Here is a 19425-nt window from a genome sequence, read left to right as displayed (position 1 = left end):
CATTAAGAAGCATATTGAATGACTTCACAATGCCCATCGCCCAGTTTCTCCGTTCATACTTTAGAAGAGTGGAATTCCTAGAGATAATTCGGAATTCGTGACTACCTTTCACGTTTTCGCAGAAGTGCACTTAGCTTTCCTTATCTCAGACTTATAGATCTCAAATTCAAAGTTATACAACTCTCAGTCGGAGCCTGCTCCCCTTTTCATGGTCTTATTGAAAAGGCGTCTGCTCAAAGCCCTGTCTACCAATACACTCTAACTACATAACTCATTCAAAGAATCTTCAGACAGATTCCCACCTATCGCGGGTGTATCTAAGAGAATGCCGTGCAGGCTTCTGTAGAACGGGTTTCGTTCAGCCAAAGCTGCATATACCGAGATCTAAAAAGAAGTTATAGGTTAAGATCATCCAACCAGAATGCGCGCCACTAGATCAAAGGAGGTCACAGTGAGATCAATCCCCTTCCTAGCAGTCATCAGAAAATTGGGGTAATTTCTCTGATTGCGTAAACCTACACTTTCGCTTAGCATATAATTAGAGAATGACCCATCTCTATGATTGAGCTAATGAAAATCCAAATATTGCCAAACGGCAGTCGCCCCAATAGGAATGGGAGTGAGTGTTTTTTCACTGCTGACTTTAAAATTGTTTAGTATGTAAATTGAGTTGAGGAAGATTATTTCATGCTTGTTCAAAAAAACATTGGCCACAACCTCTCCACTCTTTGCGAGGACTTCTCTAGCAATTGCTTTGCATGTTCCATACTCCAATGATGTGATGATATATTGGCAAATGTATATATTTGTATATATATATAAATATTTGTATATTTACCTGGAATCCGCCCGAATAGGACCAACGTTCGCATTTTTAAGTATTAGGCCAAAAAGTTGTGTAAAATTCGCAAATTAATTTAATAATAAAAAAACATTTTTCAGAACTCAATGCCCACAACTTTGGTGCCCGTCAAGCAACAGCAACGTTGGGGTCATAATCCTCGACCGCTGGAGGTATTCAATTATAAACTACTAATTTAAATATAATCTTTGTTTCAAATTCATTGACCAAAGCCTTTATTTTGCGTATCTTTCATCAAACAATACAATTTATTTAGAAACCCTCATTCAAATGAACGCGAGCCTCTCAGTCACACCCCAAACATACGTCTCCTTTCAATACCGTCACCCATTCGATAAATGACTATTATTCAATTCAATTGCACACATACATATATATTTAGGTGCATACATTCGTACACCTAGCAGCAAAATTTAGAGACAGTTTGGCAAAGCGCTGGTTCCGCCCTAGAAATTACAGAAGTACTACAAAACGGCTGCAGAACGGGACAATTGAAACTTGCTTGCAGTGTGCTAGTTGCGATGTCATCATAGGTCCTCACATTTCACAAAGTTCACACTTCTTTACATTTCGAAGGTAGGTTCGCGAGAAGACCTTCGACTTCCAAAATCGTTGGTTATGAGCTCAAATAAAATAAATACCGCAACATGGCTGCTAAAAGAAAGAGGCTTAAAAAGGTCTACAGTCAAAATTATTTTTGTGAAAGGTTGCCACCTCTTTGAAATTTTTAATTTTAATTAATTATGAGATAAATTAAATATTTCTCTATGAGTATCAAACTAAAGAGGCGCAGGAATGTTTAAAGCCAAACATTTTTTTGAGGAGGGTTACCACCTGTTTGAAAAATTTTACTCAATTATTAAATGGATAATTTAAATGAAGTATTACGGGTATCTAATTAAAAAGGCTTGAGAAAGTTTACTGCCGAAAAAATTTGTTTAGCGTTAGTTGCCACCTATTTGATAAATTTTATTCAGTCAAGTGTTAAATAAAGAATGAATATACCTTTTAACAAAGTGCACGATGTGTAGAATCGAGTTATATTAGCATAAATTAAATTTCCAGTATTAAATGCATTCAAAAATATATTAAATAATAGCCTTATTCTATAAAATTAAAGTATGTTTCAGGAATAGAAAATTTGTTTGAAAATCTCACTTTATAAAGCTCTTCAAAGCTATACTATTTTCCATGAAAGAAGCCATAACAGTTTTGGGAGGGAGTAGCAACACAAAAATACTTTTAAGGCATAGTGAAGCACGCCGGGTATATGCTAGTAAAGTAAACAAAAATCAAACATGTAAAATTAAAAGTAAATGTATAAAGGCGGAAAGAAATGCAAACGAAAAAACGCATGGAGGCAAAGTTCTGTACTAAAACAATGAATCCCCCTTAAAAAAAGAAGAAAAAAACGAGAAAATATCCAAAAATCGAATCTTAAACATTTGTTCTTATAAAAAACTTATTGTCCCACGTCAGCTAAAGTTCTGCAGAGGGCGGAAATTGCCACTTCATAGGACATCGCCATGTTAAAAAAGTCTGTTGAAAGCATTTCTTTGGGAAACTTAAAAAACACTTAATTTTAATCTAGTTCGGTTGCAGTTCTGAACTAGTTTGCTTTGCTGCTGGGTATATTCTTACACATACATACATACAAATCTACACATTTATGTGCAACTTTTGTCGTCGATCCATCAGGCAAGCTAGGTGACGGCGCAGCAGCCGGTAAATGTCAACGCATTCAAGACAAGTTCATTATTTGTTTTGCTTTGTTTTCTTTCTGGCGTTTGTGTGCGTAAGTTTTCCTTTTTTTTTTTTGCATGACGCAAATCTTCCTTTTTGTATGGATAAGTGCCACACAAACAAATGGCACGCGTTCGCATATGCGCAGACAAAGACAATACACAAATTTATATACAAATATATATACTACATATGTTTGTATGTATACCAAAAAACGTCACTAATCCGTATTATTTGATTTTCAATAAAAATCGCACAAAAGAAACTAGGCGTTGCTGCTGCGATGTGGCAATTTGCCATTATAAATAATCGCAAAAATTATCATGAAACTGACTGTCTACCCAAAATCATTTATTTTATCTACTCAAGCAAATACAGCGCCGAAAAATTCAATAAATTACATTTCGAAATTAGCTGTCATGCGGTAGTCGACATTTAACTAAATATTGAAATAAACGAACATATAAACTTACAATTAAGTAATATACATACATACAAACATATTTAAGTGCATATGCAGTTTCTTTATGTATGTATGTATGTATGTGTGGCATGGATATCTAGCGGGTTGCGATAGACACATTTATATTTAGCCACAGCAGTGCAATTAAATATGTATGTACATAAATGAAATGTTTAAACGAAATTTGTATTTCCTAAACTGTTGGGCAGACATTTTTCGCATATCGTAGCAACGTGGCGCCTTTGGAATACATTTGTACATAGGTTTTAGGATAAACATAAATATGAGGCGAATCACAGCTAACATAGCAGCATCTGAGTTTTGTATGTATGTTTGTGTACAGATATGTATTATTTTTGGCTCATTTCACCAGCAGCCGGATGCTAACATTCGCCATCGTTAATTTTGATCGCCAAAAATCTCCAAAGCAATAACAAGGGCGCCTAAAAATATGCAACATCTGTTATGGTATGTCCCGCATACTACTAAGATTCGCTGATTCTTTATTGCATCTGTTGCCTTTCCACGTTGTATACTTTTAGCCCGACTGTTTTTCATTTAGAGAAATTTGGCGAAGAAAATTTTGAGTAGCGGTTGTTAGAATTCCACTGCAGGTGTTTATCTTCTTTGCCAACTGACGCTAACTAAAGCCAAATCCTTCTCCATCTAGTATTTCTATGACAGAGGGGAAGTTCCTCTTCAACTGCTACCAGCAGCAAGTGCCGCGTTTGTTACTTTCATGGCTTGAGATATTGAAAATATTCGAATGACATAACCGAACCAGTCAAGGCGCTGTGTTTGCAGACTATGTCGTTGTAAAGCTCATACAGCAACGATAAATAGAGCTAAATATTTTTAATAAAAGGCTCACACAGAAATCCGATGATCGCATGGTTTCCTTCAAGTGAATTAGCCTTACTTACATAGGTACATATATGTATACGTCGATATCAAAACGAAATTGTGTTGTATTAGATTTCTTATCAATAGTTTATCTTCGGTTTGAAAAAAAGTCATAAAAACCATAGTTAAAATTGTTGATTACAAAAAAGTGTAAATGCTGTTTTTAGTAAAATTTTTCAGATTTATGTACATACATATCCTTTCCGTAAAAAAATTTTGAAAGGACCTTTCGAAATTAAGCCTTGTTCAGAGGTTAGTAGATTACTCACTAAAGGCCAATTATAATTTAAAAACAACCACTACATACAGAAATTAGTTTAGTGTTTACTAAATGGAAGGAATCTCCAATTTACTTAGTTTTTATATAGCTTTGTAAAGTTAAATATATTCATTTTAAGTTTCAAACACAAAAAAGTTACTCATACGCCACGGTGCCGGAGAATAGAATAAATAAACTGGTTTCAATTTCCGAAAATTTAAAACACTTTTATGAGATGACAATGCAAACAATTTGTTTAACCGAATTGAATAACTAACTAGGCTATACAATTTTTTGTTATCTCTGTCAAAATAATGAAACTAATGCACAAAGAACATATAAAGTATCACTTAAAGCCCGGTTATTCAAGACTTAGACTTGACTTGACTTACATAGAAACTTAGAAACGACTACTCCTGGCATTATCTATTGCCTTTTCTATTTATTCTAATTATCAGCATTTATATTTGTACACGCGAAATTGTAAACGTTTAATTTGTTTGGGTTAAAAATGGATAAAAAATTATAGTTGGAATAACAGCCCGATTCTGTGCACTTGTTAAAATAAAAATCTTTATAATTTGTCAATTTTTTATTATTTATCAAGAATTGCAATTCTAGCAAGATTGAAAATGCTATTGACAAGCGGTTACAAATTGAATATTTCATACGAAAGTTATAAATTTTGTATATTAACATTTTTTTTCTATCATTTAAATACTACTTTGAATACTGCCGACATCTGAACCCGCGACACACAGAATTTATAGCCGACATATGTAGGCAGATATGCTACGGCAGGCAAAAGCTATTTTGTTTTTAAATTCATATTTTTCATATGTGACAATGAAATCCGTTCGCCTCTTGTGGAAATCGTAGAGCTTTTCATTTTATAAATATTGACACAGAATGATGGGAGCTTTTGCTTGATAAAAATCTTGATACAATTCCTTTACAAATAATCTGTAAAGAAAACACAGAAATTGGCGGTAAATGTATTTAAGCGTATCAAATTGTGATTGTGTTTATTTTATTTACTATCTTTATTTGAAAGTTTATTTTTCGATTGCCATATGGAATTTCGTTTATACAAAAAATCACTTTGTAGGCATATTTGGAAGAGTTTTATTAAAAAAAAGTTAAAGAATTCTCTCGCGGCTCACTTTGCACTCAAGGTGTATTAAACAGGGTATGGTTGACAACTCAAGGGTACTTTTAAGGTACTGTTGGGCCAAAAGATATAAACAAACGATTCAAAATTCATACAATTGTTTTCAATTTGCATCTTATAGGATGGTTCTTTTGAGAATAATGTCATATACAATCACACTTTGTTGAATACATTTTGTTTGCACTTAGAAACTTAACTTAGAAATTAAAAATCTACAGTTCTCCAAGTATCTGAGTGAAGTTGTTTTTTTGCTGATTTGTCAGATATACCATTTTCAAGTCAAGTAAAGTCCAAAGGTATTGGCCCAATGTCAAAAATTATTTGAAATATACTAAAACGAATGAAGGCTGGCCAAGTGGCAGCTTTGCTTCACTTGCTTTAAGCGCCTCAAAGTTTCAAATAGGCAAATGATTTATTTGAAAGCGTTGTGAAGGCTTTTCACAAAGAAGTATGTTCCCGTTCTAAATTAATTTAAAAAAAACGGCTGCAGACTGTTCAAACGAAAAATTGCTAACCAAATTAAAACAAAAAAAATCGCTGAAAATACAAGCAATTCGAAATGAAATAAAAATTGCTAAGAGTAAAGAGTTGCAAGGTCCACTTTTACAAACTTTACAATAGAAAAAACTTCTTATAAAACTTCTTATAGCCCTTTTCCTCAATTAAATCGCTTTTTCGGAATATAGTTATTTTTTAGTAAATGTACGTATACATATCTATGTATGTATCATTATGACCATTTCTTTGAAATACATACATTAATTCGCATTCATGTAAAAATAAATTCGAAAACCCGTGAGCTGTATTATTTAATTTTTTTTATTACTATTCTGGAACAGACCTTGAATTTTCAACCACATAGCTTTTTACTTTGACAGCGTTCCAAGCCGCTATTTGGTCAAAGAAGTTTTCAAAGTAAATCAAAGCAAATTAAAGTAAGCAAGGCATGCAAAGCTAGCCTGCATTGGGTCATCGCCTTGCACAACCGAGCCTTTAAAGTTTGGTCCACTTTCAGTATTCTAAAAATTTTCAATTCATTTCGGTTTCACTCAAATATAAAAAATGTGCCACCTTCGGTTCTGTTTAATTTCGCATTCAAAGAGTAATGTTCCGCCATTGTGTAGTACCGTATAAAAAAGTCACTCATACGCCCCGGTGAGTAATATTATTTAGGCTAGGAACGTGTAAATGAAGTTCTACTACTTCCACTCGGAGTCATGTTTGTCCATTATGAATGCCTTCCATGAGCGCCAGGAGGTGGCATATCCTTTCAACCAGGATTATACCAAGATTTCAGTTAAACCAGTTACTCTACGAAATGAAACTGAGGAAATTTGATAGTTGCTCTTCCGTCATTAAGCTGTCAAGCTGGCAGAAAAGCAAGATCCCAAGTGCTTGATTCGCTTTCACCGAAGTCCTGCACAGCGATATAGAAAATTCTGATAACTTTTGCAGAGGGAACTTGGTATGTACCACCGTTGGAACATTGAGCAATAGCGACGTATCTTAGCATGACACCAGTAAAAATTCTTACTGCAGATTTGCTTAATTTTGAAAGTTCCTGAGTTCGCATCTTGGTTAGTCTCAGCCATAAAAAGCTAAAAATTCCACAGACATTAAGATCGATCCATATGTTAGTTGTTACAGCTATGGTATACTCGGCAATATAGCGTCACAAATCGGTGTTGCAAGGAGCTATCCCGCTCGCTGATCTGTAATTTTTAACCGAGGGGAGGCATCTCGTTCGGTTGTTTCGTTCACTTCGATATTGCTTGCATATTCACGAACCCAGCAGAAAAATTAGTTAAGGTGGCTAGCGAGGTATCGCATGTCCGAACAATTCTTGGCTACCTTGGCTTGAAACGTTCAATATCGCCTCTTCCTCCTCTTGATGAAAATTTGCTTGTTAGGGCCGAGTATATGTATGTATGTATGTACATGCACATGTTTACTTTTAGAAATAAATATTCATGTATTTAAGGAATTATGAACTTTCAGTACAGTCGTTTGAAAATCCACCGCTTCTTCTCTATTGCACACTCATATTTCTGTTTCTATTTATGCTGCGAAAATCTGCCCCATGTGTATGAATTCGTACGTTTTCTAAACAAACTATTAAAGAAAAAGTATTGCGAAAACATGCCATGATATGTTTTGATTTACTTCTCGACCCAAGCCAAAAAAAAAAACAAATCAAATCGAATATACAAAATATATGTATGTGTGTGTAAGTATAAACAAGCGAACACATAAAATATTTACGAGGCTTGTCTGGGATATATTTGCAGCACTGTTCATACAAATCTGCTTTTACTTTTCAATTCAGTTTTCTGCATTTTTTTGTTTTTTTATTTTAGCAGACACACACGCACATCGCCATTAACGTACATATACACTTTATTTTTGTGCATTGTGTGGTGAATTTTTCGCGTCTTCCAAATTTCTCAAGTTGCAACGACGAGTATCTGTTGCATTGCAGCATATTGCAGTTCGGCGTTGTGCGAGTTGTATGCTCCGTTGACGCACAGAGTGACAGACGAGTAGCCAACGCAGCTGTTGGCCATTTTTAATTAGGCAACATCGAGCGATGCCTCTAATTGTTTTGGACTGATTGATGTGTGAGAGAATGTAAAGCGGCAAGAACCAACAAACTATTTGCCAAATAATTAGTTTTTTGTTTTTGAAAGAAACTGAATTACTTGCCCTTTTTGAGAAACATAATCGTAAATTATATTGGAGTGATTAATGGGTATTTAAAATTTAAAAATATATTCATACCTGAAAACCAAAGTGTTTAGAATTAACTAAAAACTAGGAGCTAGCAATGGGAAGCTATTAAGTGTATTTAGCTGTGGAAGTGTTTTAAATACTCCTTCAGTTGATTTTCGCATACACGGAGAAAAGAGTTTAGTTATTCCAACCAGAATTTTGTTATATTTTGTTGCCAAATGGCATAATTGAATATGGCAAAGTAAAAGTCTGGCCTAGAAACTTACAACGAAATTCTACTAAAAAATATTACACTTGGTGGTTTTCCGCCTTTTTTTGCATGTGACTCTCTGCATATAACTTACAGGGTCTAGATGTACAAGTTTAACTGACTCTTTACCTCCTGCAGTCGCAATTTCTCACTGAAGATAAGGTTTGGGTAGAGAGTTCTTTCCAACAGTTGCATTTCGGGATGTGTTCACACTTTTGTATATTATAAATTATGATACTCCACTTCTTCGAAAATTGCCTCTCGCCTTTGCGAATTGGCACCAGTTGTTCATTCCGATTTCAGGCCGGTCCATGGGCGTTGGTTGGAAGGACCTTTTCACTGGAGTGTCGTCATCCATGCGTACGACATTCCCAAGTGAGCGCAGTAGTTTATGCGCTTAGCTATGTCCATGTAGTTAAAAGCCTTATAAAGTTTGTCATTCCATCTTGTTCGGTACCCGTCGCCCACCCGAACCGGGATATAAATCTTGCCAAGGATAGTTCTCTTGAAAGCCCCAAACGCTTCTCATGTTTGCATGGCATTGTCCATGCATTTCGTCTTATAAGGATATTTGTAAAGCATAGTTTTTTTTCGTCTAGAGAGGGCTATGCATTTCAATTACCTGCCGAGCCTAGCCTACCGCATGTTACGTTACGGCAAGAACAGATTAGTAAATGGATTTTCACTGCTCATTTATATCCAGTATATGAAGAGTTTCTGTTTTTAGGCAGGATTGGGAGTCGATAGCGATACTTCTCGGCTGTTCGTTGTGAGTACGGTTTCTCGACGTCGAAATAGCATCGCACTACCTGGAGCAGGTTCTTCATTGCATTGAAGCGCATACGGACTTCGGATAGAACGCACGTCAATAACGCTTCTATCGTATCCTTCGTATATCACAACTTGCTCAGTTTAGTTCTTTGTTCTTTAATCAGGGGAGACTCAAGTGGGTTTTTTGGGTCTTTGTGGTTGTTTCGATGCTGGTGTCTAACTAACATGTTCCGTTCCAAGGAGAAGTCGATCAGGCTGAGTTTTCAGACTTTTGGACCTAATAGGCCTTCTTTACTTCCCTTACCGTTAAAGTCCCCAAGCACTATTTTTATGTCGTGGCGGGTGCAGCGCTCATTCGCTTCCTGTCAGTGCTCGTAGAATTGCCCTTTAGTCTAGTCGTTCCTCTTCTCCTTCGGGAGGTGCGCACAAATTAGGCTTATCTTGTTGATATTCGCTTTGAGGCCAGCTTTTAACTGCATCTGCTGGTGAGCAGTTAAACCGAATATGTCGGAGTAGCCTCATCGAAGTCCTCCCCGCTCTTTCTACCATAATAAAAGGCTCCTCTGGGATTGGTTAATGCATCTCAGATATGGGTTGCTCACGTTGCCCGGAGTGCAGGTACCGGCACGCAAAGGCTGGGATTGAGCGGAGACGTACCTCATTGCACTCCATCACACTCTAGTCCCATATAAAATGCTTCTTTTTCATTATTTCTGTCATTTATAGCAATTTTTCTGAACGGTGATAAATCAAAATTTTTTCCGATAAAACGCACTCAACCTGTCTAAATGGTATTGACACTTTGTCATCATCTAAGTCCTTGTATATCTATTGCTGAATTCTTATACCTTTCCACTACTGCCTTAATTCCCTGATTAGTTTTTCTATTTTTACCTTAATTATGTTGCTAACTTGCAACAGAAATGTCTGCTTTCTGTTTGCGTTAAGGCTATCATTCGATATGTTGGTGGATGTTAAGCTTACACTCAAATATGTTATGCTTCCCGTCCAAGATATGGTTTCGTTGACTATCTTCCAGATGTACCGGTGCTTGGTATTAGAGTGGGTCCGCTCGCCCCTGCTGTGGATACAGGTTATAGACAACCTGCTAGAGGAGCCGTTAAATGCCCACCACGACTCCTCTGGCAACACAGGATCGGCGTATCAAAATTTTCCATAACCTTTTTTGCATAGTTCGGGCTGTATATTACTTATAACGCGTTTAGTTTTTCAGCTCTGGGACCGTCTCACGCTTATTGGCACGTAGCCCCAGAGAAAAAAGTCAAATGGTGTCAAATTGCATGATCTCGGCGGGCATTTGACCTCATTGCTTCGTGATATAATTTATCCCGGAAAATTCGTTAGCAATAGGGTCATTGTTTGGGGTTTGAAAATTTATTGCTTCGTACTGCATTAGCGCAGTCCGTCCTAATAAAGATTTTTAGTTTACATTAAAATACTTGTACACTGTACATATTCCTCAACAGTCACTTTACTCACTGGTCATCTACCGTCCTCTCGCTGATATTTATAAACCACACTTTACTTCTTCTAATTTTTCGATTAAAACTTTATACAATCTGTAACCAAAATTTCCATACACCTATTTTAAATGCATCAATAATTTTTCAGCTGCTAGAGAAGCGCATAGATAAGTTTACCGACAATACAACACAACAGTTGTTGATTACTAATCCAGAAAGCGAGTCATATGTGCGAGTGGAACTACAAAAACTCAACGAGAAATGGCACAATTTCAAGGATCAGGTGAAAAACAAACGCAAATCCCTGGACCAGGCGACCGAATTTTTCGAAATGGTAGAAAAAGTAAGTACTAGTACGCATAAATAGTCACATTCCTTCAATAAATAGTCAATTAACCTCATCTCATCTCTCACGCTCTACAGATCGACGCCGAATACCGCGAGATCAACTACTTTTACAACAGCGTATCCAACAAGATCACCTACCTACGCGATCCTGTCGAAGCCTCGAATCTAGTCAACGATATTGAAAAGTATGTGGCCGCGCGTGAGGGTCCACTGCTTGAAAAACTTGAAAATGCCGCTCAGTGCGCGCACGATATGAACAAAGTTTCTACACTCTACAATGATGTACGCAGCATCTTTCAAGCTTTTCTGAAACTCAAGTCCGACATAAATGTTGTGCAGGAGCGACTAAAGAATGAGGAACGCCTACGTGAACAACGCGATAGGGAGGCACGTGAGCAGGCGGAGCGTGAACGCGCTGTTCGCGAAGCAGAAGCCAAGGAACGTGCTGCCCGTGAGGCGGAAGAACGGGAGCGTATCGCACGGGAGTTAGCTGCGCGTGAGCAGGCCTTACGCGAAGAAGAAGCGCGTCTACAAGCAATTCGCGAGCAGGCAGCGCGCGAGCAAGCAGCACGTGAAAGGGCTGCACGTGAGGAAGCAGCGCGCTTACAGGCACTGCGTGAGCAAGCACAACGCGACGAAGAAGCGCGTCTGCAAGCATTGCGAGAACAGGCTCGTCGTGAGGAAGAGACACGACTAGAGACATTGCGTATTGAGGAGACTCGTCTGCAACTGTTGCGCGAACAAACTAAGCGTGAAGAGGAGGCGCGGCTAAAAGCAATACGTGAACAGGCCGCGAGAGACGAAGAAGCACGACTGCAAGCGCTGCGCGACCAAACAGCACGCGAGGAGGAAGCACGCTTGCAAGCGCTGCGCGAACAAGCAAAACGCGAAGAAGACAGTCGCTTGTTGGCGCTGCGGGAGCAGGTCACACGTGAAGAGGAGGCTCGCCTACAAGCGCTACGTGAACAAACGAAACGTGAGGAAGCTGTACGCTTGCAAAGTGTGCGCGATCAAATCGATCATCAACGCATTGTTACCGAGAATATACGCAAAGATATACAAGTGAACGAAATCTTCACAGAAATCAAATATGTGTCACCACGTTTCAATCGGCTACTCAAAGATGCCATCACGCGTGAGGGTGACAAGTTCACATTCGAATGTGAGGTCACAGGAAATCCCGAACCGGCTGTCGAGTGGTTCAAAGATGGCATATCCATACAAAATAATCCCGATTATAAAACCACCTACGATCGTGGTATTTGTCGATTGGTGATCGAAGAGACTTTCACTGCCGACTCGGCGCGTTTCAGTTGTCGCGCTTCAAATTTGGTGGGCAGCAATGAGACTAGCGCTAATTTATCGGTGCGTGAAAATGCCATTGAAATGCAAATGGTGCCGCCCAGAATTGTGCGTTATCTGGAAAGTGGTAGGGCAACCGAGGGTAGCACATTCGAGTTTTTGTGCGTTGTTAGCGGTAATCCATTGCCCACCGTGCAGTGGTATAAAAACGACAAATGTATTGATGATTCACCCGATTATGTTATCAATTACAATAATGGGGAGGCAACATTGCGTTTCGAGGAGGTTTTCCTCGAAGATGATGCTGTCTATACGTGCAGCGCTTCGAATCCAGCCGGCATTGAGCATTGTTCAGCCAGCTTGATTGTAGAACGTAAGTATAGTTTTTCATGTGCATACATAATTCCACAATAGTTCCGATATAAAATGGGACAAACATTTTTTGCGATCGACACAATTTTTTCTCAGGGTATGGTACGTTGAACGTTTCGGTGAAGTCATGCACTCGATATATATGTTTACAGTTTCCTGACATTCTTTCTGAAGGAAATACCTCTCAAGATTTTCCATTGCCTGTCGAGGTGTAACCGCCACTAGAAAAAATGTATACTCTTTTTGAATGTTGCTTCAGTAAGTTGTTAACCGCGATAACTTTTAAGATTGCCTGGACTTGTTAGGTGGCTCTAGTGTCAAGATTTTTGAAAAGTCATATTTCATCATTTGAAAAAAATTATATTTGCTTATTCAGAAAGAAGTCTCCACTTTTTGTTTCGGAAATATAAGTAAATTTTCGAACTTAGCTAACCAAATTTTTATGAAAATAAGTTTAATAATTTGTCACTGCGTAATCGATATAGCAATCAACTTGCAACAGATTGAAATTTCGTAATTTTGCGACCTAAACCACAATTATATTTTCTCTTCACCATTTCAGCTCTGGAGCCGACAGAAGTGCCTCATTTCAAAATACCGCTTACCAATGCAATGGCTCGTGTTGGCCAAAAAGTTAAACTTGAAGCGCTTATCGGTGGTATACCACGGCCGGATATATTCTGGATGCACAATGGAAAGCCATACGTACCACGAGATAGCAAAGTAAGTATATAACTAAGTTAAATTATCCAGCAGTAAAACGTATACACATGCATATCAACAAAAAACAAACTGCTGAAGGCTTACTTCGACAGAATTTGGGTATTTTTAGTAATACTTTTGCCATTGCTTGCTCAATCAATTTTTAGCATAAAAATCCGAGCTCTAGTTATGACCTATTGAGTACGGCATAACGACTAATAATGCTGCCACTACATTAAGTGCCACTAAAACACATTAAATTCCCCACCGATTTATTGGCAATTTCGACCACTTTGTCTTTCCGTCATTCGCTTTTAAAAAATTTTCGCATAAGGGGGAAAAAAATTTTATCAGTTTTTGATACCAGTGATTTTTTATTGCATTGTTTTTGGTTTAGGAGACCTATAAAAATTAGGTAGTATTAAAAAAATGTTCAAATAAAAAATTGGGTATTATTATTGGAAGTCTCCTGAAGGGAATCATATAAAATAGCCGAGCAACTTTGGGCGATATTTTTCTACCCGAGCGCACTTGTGCACAAGGGTATTATAACTTTGTTCACATAACGGTTGTTTGTAACAGGCAAAACGAATCGAGATAGATATGTATAGACAAATGTATACATAAATGAGGAGGAGAAGCTCGGCCAAACACTACATATGTGTAAGCGCCAATCTATTATTATTAATATTACACATAAATGATCAGAATGAAAAGAGAAATCGATTAAGCGGTGACTGTCTGTCCGTCCGTCCGTCCGTCCGTCCGCCTGGGCACACGAAAACTCGACTAAAAATTAAGATATCTTAACGCAACTTGGTATGTGCACTTCTTTCGGGCGTAGGAAGGATGGCATTGAAAATGGGAAAAATCGGACAATAACCACGCCGTTATATGGGAGTAACGGTAATTTTCAGAAATACGAAAACTGCGATATTTTAGTAACTACTGAAGATTATTCACTCAAAACTGATATTTACAATGACGTTTACACGAAAAAAAAGAATATTATAAACTTTTGGAAAATGGGCGTAGCCACGCCCACTTATGGTTACATGTGTATATCTTGGTAACCCGTGCACCAATTTCTTCCAAACTAGGCACAGTTATTAGCCTTGCTACAGCATACCAAATGGCCGAAAATTTTCAAAATCGGACTACCTGTTTTTTTTTTTATTGCACAAAACTTTAAACTTGTATTTACACGGTTTTTGGTGAAGAATGAACTATATATTTATAAAAAAAAAATAACTATAGTTAAAAGCAAAAAAAAAATGGAAAACTTGTCAACTTGTCAATATGTCAGCTTTTGCAGGCGACGTGTTCGATATGCAAAGATAAAATTGTAGCAACACTGTGGATGTTGTGTATACATACATATATGTATGTATATTAATATGTATATCTTAAGAAACAAAGTGTTTAAAATAGTCTTGCTTAAATGGGTACACATAGAAAATCATAAAAAAATTATCACTTTATTGCAATAAAAATTTTGCTAATTGCATTAATTCGTTTTTGGGGCCACAGTGGCATTAGCGTAGGCGGTACATGTGTTGACAAGCCGGCGGTATAATGTTTAATAGGCAAATGCCAAAACTATAGAAAAGTGAAAGAAATTATTTGTAGACTGAATGAATTTTGACGCAGACGCAGAAGATGAACATCTGCCCCTTCGGAATAACGCAGACAGTATGAAGAATTAGCCAGTTGAAACAGTAGTTCCACTATGAACAAAGAATTTCAACTACTTGCAGTTAGTTAAAAGTTACTTATAAAATTGTTTTTAAAGTAATCCATTTTCCGAACGTATTCAAATAAGACACAACTAAAAAAAAATTTGGACAATTTTTTTTTTCGCAAGTCAATTCTTAGATTTTTTTCCACAAATTAATGCAAATATTTTTTCTTCCATGATTATATTCTCTAACTAGAAAACAACAGTTATACCTGTTTTTATTTTATCAATAGCCCTGAATCTGTACCTTTTGCCTTTTTTGAAGACGCTGTGCGAAAAGTAAGTTCATTATGTATACCCGGCAAAAACAGTTCCAAAAGTATATATTTATTTTTTTATGATGTTCCGAAAGTGGTAAACATGCATACACATGTACATAAATATATACAGTGACTCAAACAAGTGACCACGTGCTGATCTTTTTAAAATATTCATGTTTTTCGAGTTATATTTTTTTGGAACTTTTTTATAAAAATATTGTCTAAACAAAAATATTGTCTTTAACCATCTAAATCAGAGTTTCTAACTTTTTAAAAAATTTAAGAAAATTTTACAAATTTTCATCAAAATTTCAACTTATAAAACTGAATTTTTAAAACATTTTTGGGTATGCTGCTATATAGCCCATACAATTTTAATTAATAAAGTGCAAGTTTCAAACAGTTAAAAAATCCCGTTGATTTTTTAGAATTTTCTTTTTGTAACGGATTTTTGCACTTTTTTCCATATTGTATGAATTTCTTATGAAATAAAATGCGGGAAACCGTTAAAAAAAATCTGCGAAAGCAGTCTCAAAAAGCAAGGCGATTTTTTAGCCGATTGAAACTTGCACTTCATAAAACTAAAATTGTATGGGCTTTGAAAGGTGTTCTAAAGATTTATATTAAAAGACTTAAATTGTGATGAGAATTTGTTGAATTTTTCTCTAAAGCTTGGAGGGTATTTTTATAGAAAACAAAACAAAAAAAAAACTTTTTGCTCGAAAAACATTACGAATATTTAAAAAAAAAAAATCAACACGTGGTCACTTGTTTGAGTCACTGTATATTTAATGTTGTAGAGTCAACAAAAAAGTTAAATAGGGAAAATCTACAGTTACTTTGTGAAAATAATGTTTTTCTATTGCATTGCCGCTGTGTTTGCAAATGTAAAAATTGTACTGCAGATAATAATTTTCTATGCGGCATGTTAAACGAGTAAAGAAAAAAAATGTCTTTGGCTGAAATCATTTAAAAAAAATTATTTATGACTTAAGAATAAACATTTAGGGGATTCACAAGACGTGTTAACCGTCGTAAAATCTTAAGGTTAACATCTTTTTTAATTAAAATGGTTTTAGGGGATTTCTAACTAAACCGAAATTCTTTTAAACTGATAAAGAATATATAATTAGCCAACCCCCCAACCATTTTAACCGCTATTTTACATAAACAAGTGTTAAGCTTAAGATTTTACGACGGTTAACACGTCTTGTGAATCCCCTAATTGTATTTGAAACATTAATTGTTGATTGGACACATAATTTTGGAGTGGGTGTTCTGTTGAAAGCTGCACACATTGAATGTCTATGGTTAAACATATTTATGTGTATACGCATGTATGTATGTATGTACCTAAGTACATATATACATACATATGCACACTTTAAATAAAAATTTTGTTTTCAGTACCGTTTCGAAGATATTATTCTAATTAATATTGAAATGTGATTTGTCATTGTCTGATCATAATATATTCATAGATATTTATTTTAGCTCTATCTAAGAGTTTCACTATTTTTGTTTTGAAAATAAACGCTGCTGAACTTAAATGTATGCATGTATGTATGTGTGCACAAATGTCATGTTGAGCTCTTTTTCAAATAATCACCAATCCGACGCAATTTTCAGCTTTGAATATGTGTATGTACATAATAGGGATGTTTCGAATGTCATATTTTTCACACTCCCGAATGCGAATTCGAATTTCCGGAATGCGAATATTAGGCATAACATAAAGAAACTATAATCAACTTACGTCTCATTTTCATTAATTAAAACTTTTGTAAATTATTAGAACATTGAACGAGTGCTTATCCTATACGGTGTTTTCATCTAGTAGTCGAAGTTCAAAAGGGGGATACATATTATATTTCAAAACAAGTAATTTTGCTGCCTTTTCTCCGATGAGGTGATTTCTTAGAGGCTCGTATATAAGGCCGGCTGCAATGAACAATCGCGCACTTGAAACGCTGACGGGTTGTCCGCTCAAATATTTGCGGGCCAGATCTGTCAATTTGTCGTATTTTAGTTTAGTTTTCCACCAATCGAGAGAATTTTCACCGAGATGAGCTCGTATTTCTTTAATAGAGCTTTAATTTCACATTTTTTAATATCTTCAGATTCTACATCCGAGCCTTCGCTTTCGCTGGAGGAATCTAAAATTATTTCTAGGTTGCTTATAAGACTTTTAGCAGTACTTGTTGAAGGCCCATCAATGTTGCTTGATATACTACTTAACCATTTAGCTCTGAAGCTAACAGCCTGTTACTGTCCGCAGCCTGCTGAGACAGACTTATAGCCTATTTCCACCAGAGGCTTAACCGCAGTTAAGAGCTCAGATAAGTCCCAAGAATTTCAACATGGGGTGAGCGGCAAGGTTTACTTCTTAGTGTTTGCTTGTACATAGTAGGAGGAATTACGCCCTTTGAGTTGTTATCTCCTTGCTCCAATAGGATAAACTGCAGTTAAGACTTGGTGGAAATGAACTATTAGAGCCATTTCCACTATATTAGAGTGGACTCTCTGTCTATGTACACATTCGCATTCGTAAAACATTCGTATCATTTTATTCGAATGCGAATGTGCTAAATCATACGAATCATTCGCAAATATTCGCAACATCTCTGGTGCATACATAGTGTTTAAATATGCACATAAATTGTGGGTACAGTTGTCATAATCCCAAATTGCAATTTGTGTTTCAACAACGAATTTTAAATAACTTTGGGTACGAGTATTGGATGACATACTTTTAAGTGGCTGCAATAAATATTAATGCAAATGGACCATACAAAATAATAATCGTATGTAGTTAATTGAATGAGCCGCGTTTCATTAAGTTAATAAGAATTAAAATACTAAATATCGGCTAACGTCGTGGGCGTGTACGATTTGGAAAATATTTATTTATTTTCTATTTCGTTCTCTTTGCTTCTTGGCTGCAAGATGTAAAAAGTACGTTGGTTTGTTAGTTATAGTGCATCCTAGAAGCTGGCTAGCATACAAGTAGCGCATTTTCTCGTGGAAAATGTTTGGTCCATGTAAACCATAATTTGCCTGGTCGAACCATCTTAACTCTCTGATGAATTTGCCCATTCGCTTATGGTAGCTCCTGATAGGTGTGTTAGTTGTTCGTAAGGCTCGGATATTCACGTGAAAAATACTGAACATTTTCTTCGCCATCTTTTAGATGATAGCAGCGTCAATTACTATTATGGGTCAGTCCTGCTATTGATGCAAGTTCGCGCGATGTGTATGAAATGAATCAGGTGCTAGTCGCTATGAAGCTTGAGATCCTACCAAGCGGAGCCAGTGTTTTGCTCTTCTAATGAGCAAAACGCACTGCTTTTTCGCAGGACAATGGTTCCTGGAAATCCATACTAGGACTGGAACCCAACACTTCTTGTCATAGCTGTAATGCATGAAATGCAAAAACACGCTAAAGCATCTGCTCTGTAGTTGCCCAGCACTGTTGTGGACAGGAATTAGGCTTCTAGGCGAAACCTTTTATATACATAAGTGGCATTCACCCAATGCAACTTTTTCGTAAACTTCGCGGGCTGGATATCGGAGACACAATCGGCTTCTGCTGTTTTCTTGTTGTTGTGTTTTCTTTGCGAGTAGAAATTTCGAGTTGTGTGTGTTTAAAACAAAACGTATAAAGAATGTACACGAAAAAAACTGGTCACAGTTAAAACGTTCTAAAACATAAATATATTAATGGAATTCAACGATATTTACATATGTTTACATCTAAACTTAGTTTTATTGAAATTCGTTAAAAAAGAGTTAATTCTTCTTGTAATAAGCAAACGATCGCAATTTTGACTTTATGTCCTTCATTAGCCCTTGCACAGAAGTTTCAGTGATTTCCTTGGAAACCAGCTGCCATTTATTTTTGAATTGTTGTGCGTTTTTTACAGCTTTGTGGGTCTTAAGAAGTTTGGATTTCATAACGGCCCGGTAGGTTTCGATCGGCTCGATCGATGCTCTGGACAATTAGGTGGATTCACCTCTTTTGCTACAAAATACACTTTGTTTCTATGTTACCATCCTAAAGCCATTTT

At 36.5% G+C, this 19425-nt stretch overlaps 1 protein-coding gene across 1 annotated transcript in view; it reads left to right on the top strand.

Moving 5' to 3' along the window:
• The window catches only part of LOC118747282 (titin homolog), a 111257-nt gene that overhangs the window by 62534 nt on the left and 29298 nt on the right, over window positions 1–19425 (top strand). Inside the window, exons 7-9 of the mRNA XM_036481284.1 lie at window positions 10785–10979; window positions 11060–12659; window positions 13221–13381. Coding sequence (XP_036337177.1) covers window positions 10785–10979; window positions 11060–12659; window positions 13221–13381 — 1956 coding nt within the window. The remainder of the gene's footprint in view (window positions 1–10784; window positions 10980–11059; window positions 12660–13220; window positions 13382–19425) is intronic.

Source organism: Rhagoletis pomonella, unplaced genomic scaffold (genome assembly GCF_013731165.1).
Source record: "Rhagoletis pomonella isolate Grant_MI unplaced genomic scaffold, Rhpom_1.0 Rhpom_scaffold_00011, whole genome shotgun sequence".
Lineage (NCBI taxonomy): Eukaryota > Metazoa > Arthropoda > Insecta > Diptera > Tephritidae > Rhagoletis > Rhagoletis pomonella.
Note: the sequence above shows the minus strand (reverse complement) of the source record. Positions and strands in the feature narration are given on the sequence as shown.